Below are 12,879 nucleotides of genomic sequence, written 5' to 3' on the forward strand. Positions count from 1 at the left end.
CCGTTTTAACTGAACATAACATATCTGATAAATTTCAGTCAGGATTTCACAAACAATACAGTACAGAAACTGCTCTTGTCAGGGTCACAAATGATTTATTAATGAGTGCTGGTAACGGTGACTGCTCTGTTTTATTAATGTTGGACCTAAGCTCTAACCTGACACGCCAGATGGATTTGTTTCACACATCCATCTGGGAGAGCTTCAGTAGGAAACGTTTGAGAAAAGGCAGAGGATTTGAAAAAAACTCAGAGTGTGATTGGATGAACGTTCTGTCTGTCACATCTCTACGGGCCAAACAGAGCAACAAAACACGTGACGTAGCAGCTATCTAGCGGCTTGCGCTGCTACCAAGGATTAACGCAAAACATGGCGACTATAGACATGTTAGTACTCGACTTTCATCATTTTTTAAAAGAAAACAACTCACTGCTGATCTTTGTTCTTGTTTTCATGAAGACATGCCAGCAAGTTCTGATAAAACTGGTGCTTTAGCAGTACCCATGCTGAGCTCTTCCTCTATAACTGCACCGGCACTTGCTGCTGCTTGTTTGCGTAAAGACACTGCTGAAAGTACTGCCCCTCGTCGCTGATTGGTCCTGTCGTTGGCTAACCGGGCCCAAACGGTTCAGACAGGTGCTTAACAAGATGGATTTGCCAGTGAAAAAACAAGGAAACGGGCGTATCCATCTGCTTTGCAAGGTTACCTAAGCTCAGCATTTGACACAGTTTATCACAACATTTTAACCAACAGATTGGAACAGTGTGTGGGTATTAGTGGAACTGCACTAAAATGGTTCAAGTCCTACCTGTCAGACAGAGAATTTTCAGTCTCCGTTGGTAACTTTGTTTCTTCCTCTGCTCCAATGATGTACGGTCTGCCACAGGGCTCAATTCTTAGTCCTGCTCTGTTTTCATTGTACATGATTCCATTGGGAAATATTATCAACCAGTTCAACGGGGTCTCTTACCATTGTTATGCTGACGACACACAAATCTACATGCCACTTAAATCTGGTAACATTGACAACCTTACTACACTACTAGTGTCTCACGACCATAGAAAAATGGATGAGCTGTAATTTTTTGCAGCTGAACAGAAAAGACAGAGGTGATATTCTTTGGCCATGATCACTTAACTAGTAAAATAGAGTTGTCCCTTGGTCTACTAGCACCCAATATAAAACCTACAGGTAGAAATCTTGGTATTATCTTTGATTCTCAACTCAACTTCAATTCACATATCAGTAGTCTCATTAAATCCTGTTACTTCCACTTAAAAAACATTAATAAGATCAAATCAACTCTGGCTTTTCCCGATCTACAAAAACTCATACATGCCATTGTTTTTTTTCGGCTTGACTACTGCAATTCTTTATTTACCTGCATTAGTCAGTCTGCAATGGCTCGACTCCAACAAGTTCAAAATGCTGCTGCTCGGATTTTAACAAACACAAACCGTAGGTCCCACATTACCCCAATACTTTCTTCTCTACATTGGTTGCCCATAAAATACAGAATTGATTTTAAAATCCTTTTATTAACATTTAAAGAACAACACCATCTGGCCCCTCCATATATCACTGAGCTCTTAACTCCCTATACCCAAAATCGTAATCTAAGATCCCTAAGAGCCCCTTCATTCGCTGTTTCCAGGTCCAGACTGGCTACCAAGGGTGACAGGGCATTTGCCATTAAAGCCCCTAAACTCTGGAACTCCCTACCAGAGGATATAAGGCTGACCAACTTGCTCCCAGTTTTCAAATCTAAGCTTAAAACTTATTTATTTAGGAAGGCTTTTTCTTAAAATTGAAAATCCTTGTTAATCTTGGGTTCTATTTAAACTGTATCAATCTCACCCCCCTCCCTAATATATTTGTTGCATTTTTATTATGTGTATTCATCATCCACTTTTAACTGTTGTTCGTTCTTGTTTTTTAATCTGTCCCTGTTTAGCTGGTTTTATTCTATACATTTTGTAGAGCACTTTGAAACTGTGTTTTGATAAGTGCTATATAAATAAAGTCTATTATTATTATTATAAGTGCCAGGCATAATAATAGATGCTGCTTTGTATGATAAATCCTATCATCCAGTTAAAGTAAACATGTCTGTCATCACTGTGCATAAACACTGTAATTATTGCTGAATTGAAAAGGGTCAGTGTATGATTTCACATCTATTATTATCTTATCACTATTATTATTATCATTATTATCATTATTATCATTATTATTATCATTATTATCATTATTATTATCATTATTATTATTATTATTAATATATAAATAATCAATTCTGAGACTGATTTTTGCTCCTTTTCGGTGATTGTTCCCCGTTGACAGGTTGGTGAAAACCTTGATGTTTTTATTTATTTACAGGTTTAATTATAATCATAATTATAATTTATATAATATAAAAATTAACCAAAATCTAGCATTAAAAACCCAACAATGGGTGAATGGTGTTCAGCTTCTATTGATTCAAAAGATCTCTATTCTACTGCTGCTCTTTAGCCTCTACTTATAGGGTCCAAGGAAACATCTTTACAAAAATCGTTTTCAGCAATTAGCTTCAACAGAAAAAACAAACGAACAAGTAAACTCACATTTCACAGTTAGGGAAATGAACTCTGATTTCCTTCTCCCCAGCTCGTTCTCAGCTGAACAATAATATTGTCCACTGGCAGAGGGCCGGACGGAGCTGAAGGAAAGCTGTGGTCCTGCTCCGAAGCTCCAAGGGTCTCCAATTCCATATACCTTGTACCAAGCATAGTTAGCTGCTGGGTTAGCATCACTGCTACATCTCAGAGTCACTGAACTGCCCTCTATCATCTTCCTAGAGGGACTCACTGATACAGAGGGGAGTCTTGGAGCATCTGGAGGAGAAAATCAAAAACAGCTCATTTTTACAGTGCCATGAAAAAGTATTTCCCCCCTTTATGGTTCTTGATGTTTTTGCATATTTATCACATTTAGATGTTTTGGATCATCAAACCAATTTATATATTTCACAAAGACAACCCAAGTAAATGCAAAATGCAGTGTCTGAATGATTATTTAATTTTTTAAGGGGGGAAAAAAATCCAAACCTATCTGTCCCTGTGTGAAAAAGTAATCTCCCCCTGAACCTCATAACTGGTTGTTCAACCCTTTGCAGCAATAACTGAAATCAAGTGTTTGAGATAACTGGTGATGAGTCTTTCTCATCGCTGTGAAGGAATGTTGTCCCACTCTTCTTCACAGAATTGTTTTAACTCAGCCATACTGGAGGGTTTTCCAGCATGAACTGCCCATTTAAGGTCACACCACAGCATCTCAGTTGGACTTAAGTCCAGACTTTGACTTTGCCACTCCAAAACCTTAATCCTGTTTTTTTTTTTAGCCAGTCAGAGGTGGACTTGCTGGTATATTTCTGGTCGCTGTCCTGCACCCAAGAGCGCTTGAGCTTGAGGTCGTGACCTGATGGCCAAACGTTGGCCTTCAGGATTTTCTGGTAGACAGCAGAATTCATGGTTCCATCAATCACAGCAAGTGGTCCATGTCCTGAAGCTGCTTTGCTGCTTCAGGACATGGACCACAGCAAGTGGTCCATGTCCTGAAGCAGCAAAGCAGCCCCAGACCATCACACTGCCACCGACATGTTTGACTGCTGGGATGATGTTCTTTTTATCAAATGCTGTGTTATTTTTACTCCAGATGTAACAGGCTGCACACCTTCCAGAAAGTTCATCTTTTGTCTTGTCAGTCTTGGGGATCATCAAGATGTTTCTTGGCAATGTGAGACGAGCCTTTGTGTTCATTTTTGTCAGAAGTGGTTTTGGCCTTGGAACTCTCCCATTAAGCCATTTTGCCCAGTGTCTTTCTTATGGTTGAGTCATGAACTCTGACCTTAACTGAGGCCCGTGAGGACTGCAGGTCTTCTGGTGTCATTCTGGGTTCTCTTGTGACCTCCTGGATGAGTCATCGTTGCACTCTTGAATCATACTGGTTGGCCAACCACTACTGTTTCCAGTTTTCTCCATAATTTTACCCTATGCCACCTCATTTAGCTCAGTAATCAGTGTTATCTCACCAATGTTAGCGTGGATTTCAATGTTGGATTGATATTTTTAACTAAAGCAGAGTACACACATAAAGATAATTGGGCTGATTTGTCCCAATTTTCCCCCTTCCTGACCAAGGATGGCAAATGCCCAAATATCTTATGTCTTATATTATTCTATAAGATTATCCTGTGGTCTGAGGTGTGTTAGGAGTGAATTTGTCCCACTAATCGGCTTCAAAAACGGTCTGGGCCAACAATCGTAAATATTAAAGTTGTTCAATATTTACAAACAAAAATCTTCATGTGTGTGGGGCAAGGGACGACTCCCGAGTCGTGACTCCGTGAATTGTGACGTGGAACGGAATGTAGCCAATCAAGAAGAGAGATGACTGAGGAACAAGGAAGCAGGAGTAAACATAAACAAGCATGGCTGACCGGCTGCAGCATCATAAAGTCCTTTTTTGTTAGTTAGGGATTTTTCCGTCAAAAATAGTCCCAAGAACACCATCAGTCCCGCTTCTTGTATGTCCTCTTCCATGTTGCGTGTTGTGTTTTCCGGTTGTTGCTATGTTTATTCTTCTTAATTTTTGTTAGATCACGTGTGATCAGGCGAGATTTCTGGCTTGGAGGACAAGATTCTAGATCTGTGGTGGGACAGAATCATGATGTATGTGGTGTGCTGTGTTGAGATTATTGGGCACCATACATAGTACGAACAAAACTGTTCAATGCCTGATTTTTTATCTTCATGTGTGTGGTCTCTAACATAAAAAAATCTCTTAAGATTTAGAAAATCCTAATGTGTGTACTCCACTTAACAGGACTCTCTATAAAGTTAAGAGTTTTTATCACTCTGCCCAAGACTGAGAAGGATTACTGTACAGCAGCAACAGCAGCTAATATGACAAGTCTGAGCAGCTGGTGGAGACTGTCAGAGATTCAGTGATAGCCTGGCTGCATTTTAGTTTAATTTCTTGTAAAGATTATCGTGGGAATACAGAGAAGAGATAAGCTCTTCTCTCTGTCACCCAGGCTTCCCTGCCCCTCCTGCTCTCTCTCCTCTGGTTGTTTTAACAGACAGCAGGTTAGATAAACATCAACGCGCATGTGGGTGAACACACGTGCCGGGTGCTGCATGAACACCAATCAGTTATGCGGGGTTTTCTCACACATAAACAACAAATATTACATTATAAAACAGTCTTGAGCAAAAAAAGCTTGGAGTCCTCCTCTTCATCCTTGAGTCCAAGTCTGAGTCATCAGCACTCGAGTCCAAGTCAGTCATGAGTCCTCCAATTCAGCACTCGAGTTTGAGTCCTGGACTCGAGTACTACAAGACCTTTCCCTTGCAGTCAACTTTCAATGAATGTTTTGATACAGCCTCTGGGAACAGCTGGCTTTCTAGAAATGACCTTCTGTGGCTTACCCTCCTTCTGGAGAGTGTCAGTAATTGTCTACTGGGCAACTGTCAAGTCAGTAGTCTTCCCCATGATTGTGGTTGTGTGTACTGAATCAAAGTGAGACACTAAAGGCTTAGAAAAACTCAACAAATAGGATGAGATTGTTAGATGTTGGATTTTTAAATTTTCAAGAGCTGTAAGCCATAACCATCGAGATTAAAACAAACAAAAAACCCCCAAACATCTAAAAGACATATAAACACTCTGCCTGAGGGAATCATGTAAAAATTATGCAGATCTGAAGTGGCAGTAGGCGGAGCTTAGATCATTTGACTCAACAGAGTTGGATGAACACTGCATGGATCAGCACTGCCAAATAACTCCAACTCTGAAGACCATTTATCTCAGAATGGCATTTAATCAACTTGACACTGAGATATAAACACTCCAGTTTTTACTGGTTGTGTTTTTGTTATGACAGAATTGAGTGAACTCACACACTGATGGAGAAGGAAATCTTTCATGTCCTTCTAAAGCACAGGAGATCTCATCCCCAGGATTATAACGGCCTTTGAAAGAAGACTTCCTCTCCTTGGGAATTCTCTGTCCGTTCCTGAACCAGACGTATGAAAGACGATCTGCTTCACTGCAGCTGCTGTGACATCTCAGCTCTGCCTCAGTTGTTATCCTCATCACCTTCACCTGCAAAGCTAGAGAAAAATACCATTATAAGTGCTCAAAATAAAAAAATGGATGAAGCAACAAGCTCCACAGCAAGGGTGATTTTAGAATCAGAACTTCAGGTGTTCTAAGCTCCTAAAACCAAAGTGCCATGTATACATCTTTGCCGTGTTCAGCACACCCACCAAAACAGCTTCTAGTTCCTACACCATTAATTTAAATTTCCAACAAAAAACTGAGTCAAACCCCACAGCATATATACAGAGTATATGTTCCCACTAAAGGTGCTGACACTTTTCTTGTCTCTGTAAATGGATATCTGCATAAATGTGCAGCTTACAATGTATAATATCATACAAGAAAACCTGAGGCATGAATCCTCTTCCTGCTATGTTGTTACGTCTTTAGTAGGTAATAGTTTCAATTCTCTAGACAACAGGCCTGGAAAAGTGTGACTCTAATTTACCTAACTACTTTAAAATGTTATTTAGGCCAACATTATTTCTCTTAATTGTGAGTAAATCACATTTAAATTTGTTTTTGTGTTTTTTGAAGCTCTGAACCGCTAAGGTGAGCTTGAGTAAAGCTGTTGTATTCTGTTGAACTTGCCACCAATTTCCACATACTCTACTGATCCGCTTGCAAAGCGTACTGAAGAAAAACTTGCTCTTTCTTGTTAATCTTTGCAACTCTATCTCACACACTCCAGTCTGTCTCTGGTCTGAATCCTGAGTTGAGGGTTTCATACAGTTCATGGTTTGGCATGTGGTGATGAAGCTGGACGGCAACTGCTTTTTCCAAGATCATGCAGAGGAAAGAAAGGTTGGAAATCAGTCTGTAGTTGTTGAGGTCCTCTGGGTCCAAGCATGGCTTTTTGAGAATGGGTGAAACTGATAAACCAACCCAGAGAGGCAAAATAGTTTAGTGTCCAGCTGCTCAGGAAAGCAGGGCTGGCAGAGTGTGTGGATTTTAGGGGTGACACCCATAAGAGAAATGACTCAAGGATTTTCTGGATAAAGAAATGAAGTTTTCACAGATTTCATCCATATTAGTGATTATTGCCTGCTTGTGTTTTATTCCTGCCTGTTCCTGACCCTGCCTTTGCTTACTTCTCTGGATGTATTGCCCATTGATTGCCTTGTGGACTATTTCATGGTTAATTTTATTATCCCTGTGAAGGGAACTTTGTTTAGCAGACAGCATTCACACACATCCAGACCAATCATAAGTATGGCATTAACAACACAATAAACAGAAGCACAAGAGACAGAGTGTAGTACAACAATAAACATGCATAGGAAGAAATAGCACAGATACACAATCATTTAAAAAGCCAATGGCAGCAGGGAAATTCGTTTTTTTTTTTTTTTTGGTCCTTCATGCTGGCGGGCTGAATGTGCGACTGGCAGCTTAAACTCAGAAAATAAAGAATGGCTGTCATCAGGAGGATTGTTCTAGCTTTGTTCGAATGAGTGAGGTCATTAAGGATCCAACCTAGAAATTCCACAACAGATTCAGCTGCAATTTTTGATATTGAGGGACGTGTGCCAAGTACGAAAGAAAAAGTTAAAACTGATTCAATCAAATGAGTAAAACATCTTCATAAAAGTGTTATTGTATTAAAATTCTTCAGCATCCTTAAGACATGCAAACATTGATGTGTATTTGGACAAATGACCTGCGTCTTTCCAATTCACAGCTGAGTCTATGTGGGTCCACATTGTGCCTTTGTGTTATGTTCAAAAGGTGCTATTTTTAACTTTTTGGCCCCCAAACTAAATTTAAACCCTGGTCCAGCGGTCGAAAAGCACAGAGTACCTAAAAAAGTTCCTAGTTCCTACGGTCTGAAAGTGTCTAATGTCAATTAAACCTTATGCTGGACGGTTCAGAGATTTGAACCTGAAAGCACACCGACATGCTACTCGAAGAAGGCAGTAAGCTCTAAAACAGGCTGTATAAGTGGATTATCCTGCATGCAGCCACATGTATAAACAACAGAAAAGATAATGGGACTTAAAGACATAAAGGCTTTGAGGACACAAGTCCGAAGTGTTCTAACCTAAACAGGTAATGCACAAATTAATAGTTATCAACCTAAGTCAATATTTCCAGTATTTTTAATGAACTGTGGTTGTGTTTCTGCGTTGGTCATCTGTACCTGTTACAGTCAGAGTTGTGCCATACAAACTGGTCCCCCATCCAGAGCTTCCTGCTGTAAATGTGAAACGATAGACGGCTGAATCGCTCTCTCTCAGGTCAGAGATTCTAAGGGTGGTGTCTCCACTCTCACTGTCAGTGACCTGAACACGATTAAGATACCAGAGATTTTCTCGGAGGTCTTTAGGTTTTAGGTAATATTGCCCCTGCTGACTTTGCTCAGCTTTGAACCAGAATTTTGAGCTGATGCTTTCATAACTTCTGTAAGAACAAGAGATGTCCACTGATGAGCCTCTGGAGGCGCAGATGGTTCTGTGACTGTATTTCACTTTGTTACAGTAAGAATCATAGTAACCTGAAATATACAAAAGACAATTTTAGATCAGAGTTGGTTAAAATTAATATACTTTAGCAATATTCAAAATACAGAACAATACTGAAAAGATCTGTCAGATGCTGTTATGTTTGTTGCAGGTTGTGAAGTAAAAACTCACAGTACAGAGGAGACGGGGAATTCTCATTTCCTTTCAAAGCACAGGAGTAGCTGTCTGCATAAGCATAATTGTCTGAATAAGAAGATTCTTCTGCAGAGATTTTGTGTCCATTCTTGTACCAGACATAGGAGACATGACGAGGCAAAGGACAAGGGCTGTGACATTTCAGGTCTAGCGTGGACCATGAACCAGTTCTTGTCACCTGAAGATCTGTAGAGGAGAAACATGTTTATTTCATACAGCACTGTCAACAAACACATACAAATAAAGATTATTTTGTTGATGCTTAAACAATTATCACACAAGTTAAGTTACCTGTGACTGATAAAACAGCTCCAGGGTTACCTACATATCTGCCAGAAGCTTGGTTTGTTGTGAACTTGTACGTAGCTGAGTCGCTCTTCTCTACGTTAGTGATTCTCAGAGTGCATTGCTTCAATCCACAATTGTACATCACACGTCCTGTGTACTGTGAGTCTGTTATCACATCAACAGGTCTATTATTCTCTTCTTTAGTGAACCAGAGTGTTTTAATAGAGGCATAATAAAAATTTCTTGTGGCTGGATATGTGTAGGTGTAGCTTAGTTCCACTGTTGATCCTTCCAAGGCACAGACTTCAGTTCGTGAATAAGTCCCTTCCCAGTAAGTCTGACTCTGGACCACTAAAACACAGAGAACAGATGAAACTACAGTCAGAATCTCTAAAATATCAGGACAAAGATATTCAGCTCTAATTCCTGTCTTTTTTTTCTTTGTATTGCCAGTTTTTGTCGTGTCATAAAGAAACTTCTATCCAGTTGTGAAATTGTGTGACTCTCAGCAGGCGCAGTGTTAGTGACGGTGGATGAGATCGATTAGGGGAAGGTGATAAAACCTTGATATGTTTCTGACTTTTACCTGTAAGATTTGAGTTTCTCTTCCTCACCTGTGGCTCTCTCTCTCTCTGTCCTTCATGGATAGTCTGCTGCTCAGCTGAGAAAAGTTTACACAGGAAAAATGCCCTGACGTTTGGGAATCTGCTCTTGGCTATTTTCTTGAGTGTTTACGTAGAAACCAGGGCTGGACTGACCATCTGACATACTGGGCCGATGTACTTTGGGGCTGGTATGATTGTTCTTCCGAACTTTGGGTTGTTTATAATGATAGTTTACTGGGCCAATCATGTCTCCTGAAGGTCTATTTACCCCCCTCCCCACTCTGCTCCAATTTAAAAGTGACAGTGTTGGGAGGAAATGAAACTTAAGCGCAAAAATGATCAATGTAATACTTAAATAATCACCAGATCATAAAAACTGTCAGTGCAGATGCTGCCAAATCTGTAAAGAGTCTGTGGTCCATACAATAGACCAGTGGTACTCAACCTTATTCTACCAAAGAACCATATTGACTTGAAAATACTTTAGCGAGAGCCACAGTCCAAACTGGGGATGTAAGGTAGATCATAGACGAGTGAATCCATAGTTGAAATGAAATGAAACATTGAATTGGTGGATAATTGTGAGCTTTAATGGGATGCAATAGGCTACAAAAAATGTCTGTATAGTGTCAGAAGAAACATTAACTCACTTACAAAGAGCATATAATTATTGTATTTATCACTGACAACACACTGTAAAAAATGTCCGTAGAAAATACGGCAAAAGACTGTCAAATAGCAACAGTAAAAGACCGTAAAATAAATAAACATATATTACTGTATAAAATACACAGAATTGCTGTAAATCAAGCAACGGTATGAAACATAAATTTTTACAATTAAAGTACGTAATAATTACAAAATTGTGCCGTTTAAACGAAAGAAGATTGTGAAAATAAAGGAAAAATACTGTAATCTTCAAGACGGGCAATTACTCTAAAAATTACAGTAGTATTTTGTTAAAATTACAGACTTTTCTCTCATGTACATTTAAATTCACAGTAAAAATCTGTGAAAAAAATTGCAATCACATACCGTAATTTTAGCAGGGACAAGAGGTTAAAAAAACTGTATGATCAGGAAAGTTCTGTAGAAAATACAGTAAAAACCTGTCAACCTGCAAAACCTGTGAACAAGCACCAATTTGTTGTTATGTTCACATTTGTTTCTCAGTGCTACACCACATGATGCTGCCTTGTGAAATAAACGGACAGTTACAGTTAATATGAAAACCTTATTGAAACAAGAATGGTACCAAAAATCATTTTGTTTGTTCTTAATTTGATGGATGAAAGTGGTCAATTATTTTAGTTTAACTGATTTATTGGAAAAGAATGATGTTAATTGCTCTCACAAAGAATGCCATTGCATTTGTAAAGCCATTCCACTTCCTTTAATGCATCTAACACAAAATACATTGATGTACTTTAATGTTTCAGTCAATCTTTCAGAACTGAAATTGGATGACACATATTACCGATAGGAAATATAACAAGGTAATTGGAAAGAACTATTTTATATATACATAAAGAGAGAGAGAGAGAGAGAGAGAGATACATACTGTATATATAATATGTATATAGTACAGTTGAATATATAGTATATACATTATATAAATACAATAGTTATTTTTACTGGTTAAATAACTTAAACATGAATGCAAATAGAATGACAAGAAACCCTCCATAATCAGTTTTAAAAATGAATGTGAACTGTACATATAGTCTATCAAATTGATTTCTAAGGGGAAAAAAAATTCTTAAAAAAAAAACAATATGAAACCATGGTTTAGTTTCTGAAATTTTAATTTACTTCTCATACCTTATGTAATTTAATCTAAACTTCTCTTTACCTGTATGTGGGGTTATTTATGTCTAGTAAATACGTTTTGTTTCATGTGCCTATGCTGTATTAACTCTTGGAATCTGTTCAATAAAGTTGTATCAATATAAAAAATAAATATATAAAAATAATTTTGAAAAACTGTTTCCCGTCGCCATTCAACCCTGTCTACACAGGAACGTCTTCTATTCTGTCTGTACTAGAACAGCGATTTGGGTGTTTAAAAATGGAACAATTTGGAAACGAGCTCCAGAGTGAACAGTTTTCATTCACCTCCTTCCATGCACACAAACAGTGCTGCTTTCTCGAAATGCGTTTGCGCATTGTGGTTGCAGTCAATTGCCATGCGCGAATACGGTTTCGCGCAGGCGCGGGGAAAGAAGGACCTAATACGCATGCGTGTGTGGTTCGTTGGAAAATCAAACCGCCAACGGCTGCCTGGTAAACTACAGCTTTTTCGTGTCTTCTGTGGTCTCGTGTGCGCGGAAATATTTCATAAAGTTGCTGTCTGCTCGTAGAACGAGCTGCAAACGAAGATGGAATACAAAGCAGGACATTGGCGTGTATTAATTCGACGTCACCCGGAGCATCAGCCTACGAGCTATTGGTAAGGTATGTAGAACCTCTTTTGTCGTAGTGTCAAATTTTTCTTGAGTTCTTTTCATTCAGTAACACCACGTGTTTATAGGTAGAAGTTAAATGGGTCAGGAGGCTTTTTGTTTCAATTCTAGACCAGCCAACATTGCTGTCTGATTTGTATTTTTTGCTGTCATTTTAGCGTGGAGAACGTTGAACACTTGCTGTGTTGGGGTCCATAAGTGAACCCCAAGCTCAGAGCTAACTCCGCCCACTTCAGACTTTTGAAAAATGTACAAAAAATGGGCGGTTGGGTGCTGGGAACACTTGGAAGAGGGAGAGAAAAAGGACGGAGTTTTCCAGATGAGGTGGGAGTGACCGTGAGGACCGTGATGCCCCTAGCCAAAAAGTGAGAGTCCCGCAGCACTGATGCTTCAGAGCGACCTAAGGTGAAGGATTTTTCCCCTTCAGAGTCACATTCATATCTGTGTTCAGAGTCCCCTGAGGCAGGCTTTCCAGCTTATTCCTACCCTTCCATGAATATGGGCGCAACTTCCGCTCCGTTCTATCTAAACGGGACTTTGTATAGAAACGAGATGCTAAACGTGACTATTAAAGCAATTTTGATACCAAACTACATAAACTTAGACTGCTTAACCTCAAACGGGATAATATTATTATTATTTCTCTAGCCTCTACTGGAGAGTTCACATTGATGACATTACTTTAGATAACCTACACGGGCATATTTAGCTAACTTTATTA

The 12,879-nt window shown here is 39.1% G+C and overlaps 1 protein-coding gene across 2 annotated transcripts in view; it reads right to left on the reverse strand.

The window, feature by feature from the left end:
- The window catches only part of LOC121508184 (B-cell receptor CD22-like), a 45,398-nt gene that overhangs the window by 21,154 nt on the left and 11,365 nt on the right, over positions 1 to 12,879 (reverse strand). For both annotated transcript variants that reach the window (XM_041784821.1, XM_041784820.1), the window contains exons 3-7: positions 9,095 to 9,442; positions 8,780 to 8,989; positions 8,287 to 8,640; positions 5,945 to 6,157; positions 2,609 to 2,878 (exon numbers count right to left, since the gene is read on the reverse strand). In XM_041784821.1, coding sequence (XP_041640755.1) covers positions 2,609 to 2,878; positions 5,945 to 6,157; positions 8,287 to 8,640; positions 8,780 to 8,989; positions 9,095 to 9,442 — 1,395 coding nt within the window. The remainder of the gene's footprint in view (positions 1 to 2,608; positions 2,879 to 5,944; positions 6,158 to 8,286; positions 8,641 to 8,779; positions 8,990 to 9,094; positions 9,443 to 12,879) is intronic.

This window comes from Cheilinus undulatus, linkage group 4 (assembly GCF_018320785.1).
Source record: "Cheilinus undulatus linkage group 4, ASM1832078v1, whole genome shotgun sequence".
Taxonomy (NCBI): Eukaryota; Metazoa; Chordata; class Actinopteri; order Labriformes; family Labridae; genus Cheilinus; species Cheilinus undulatus.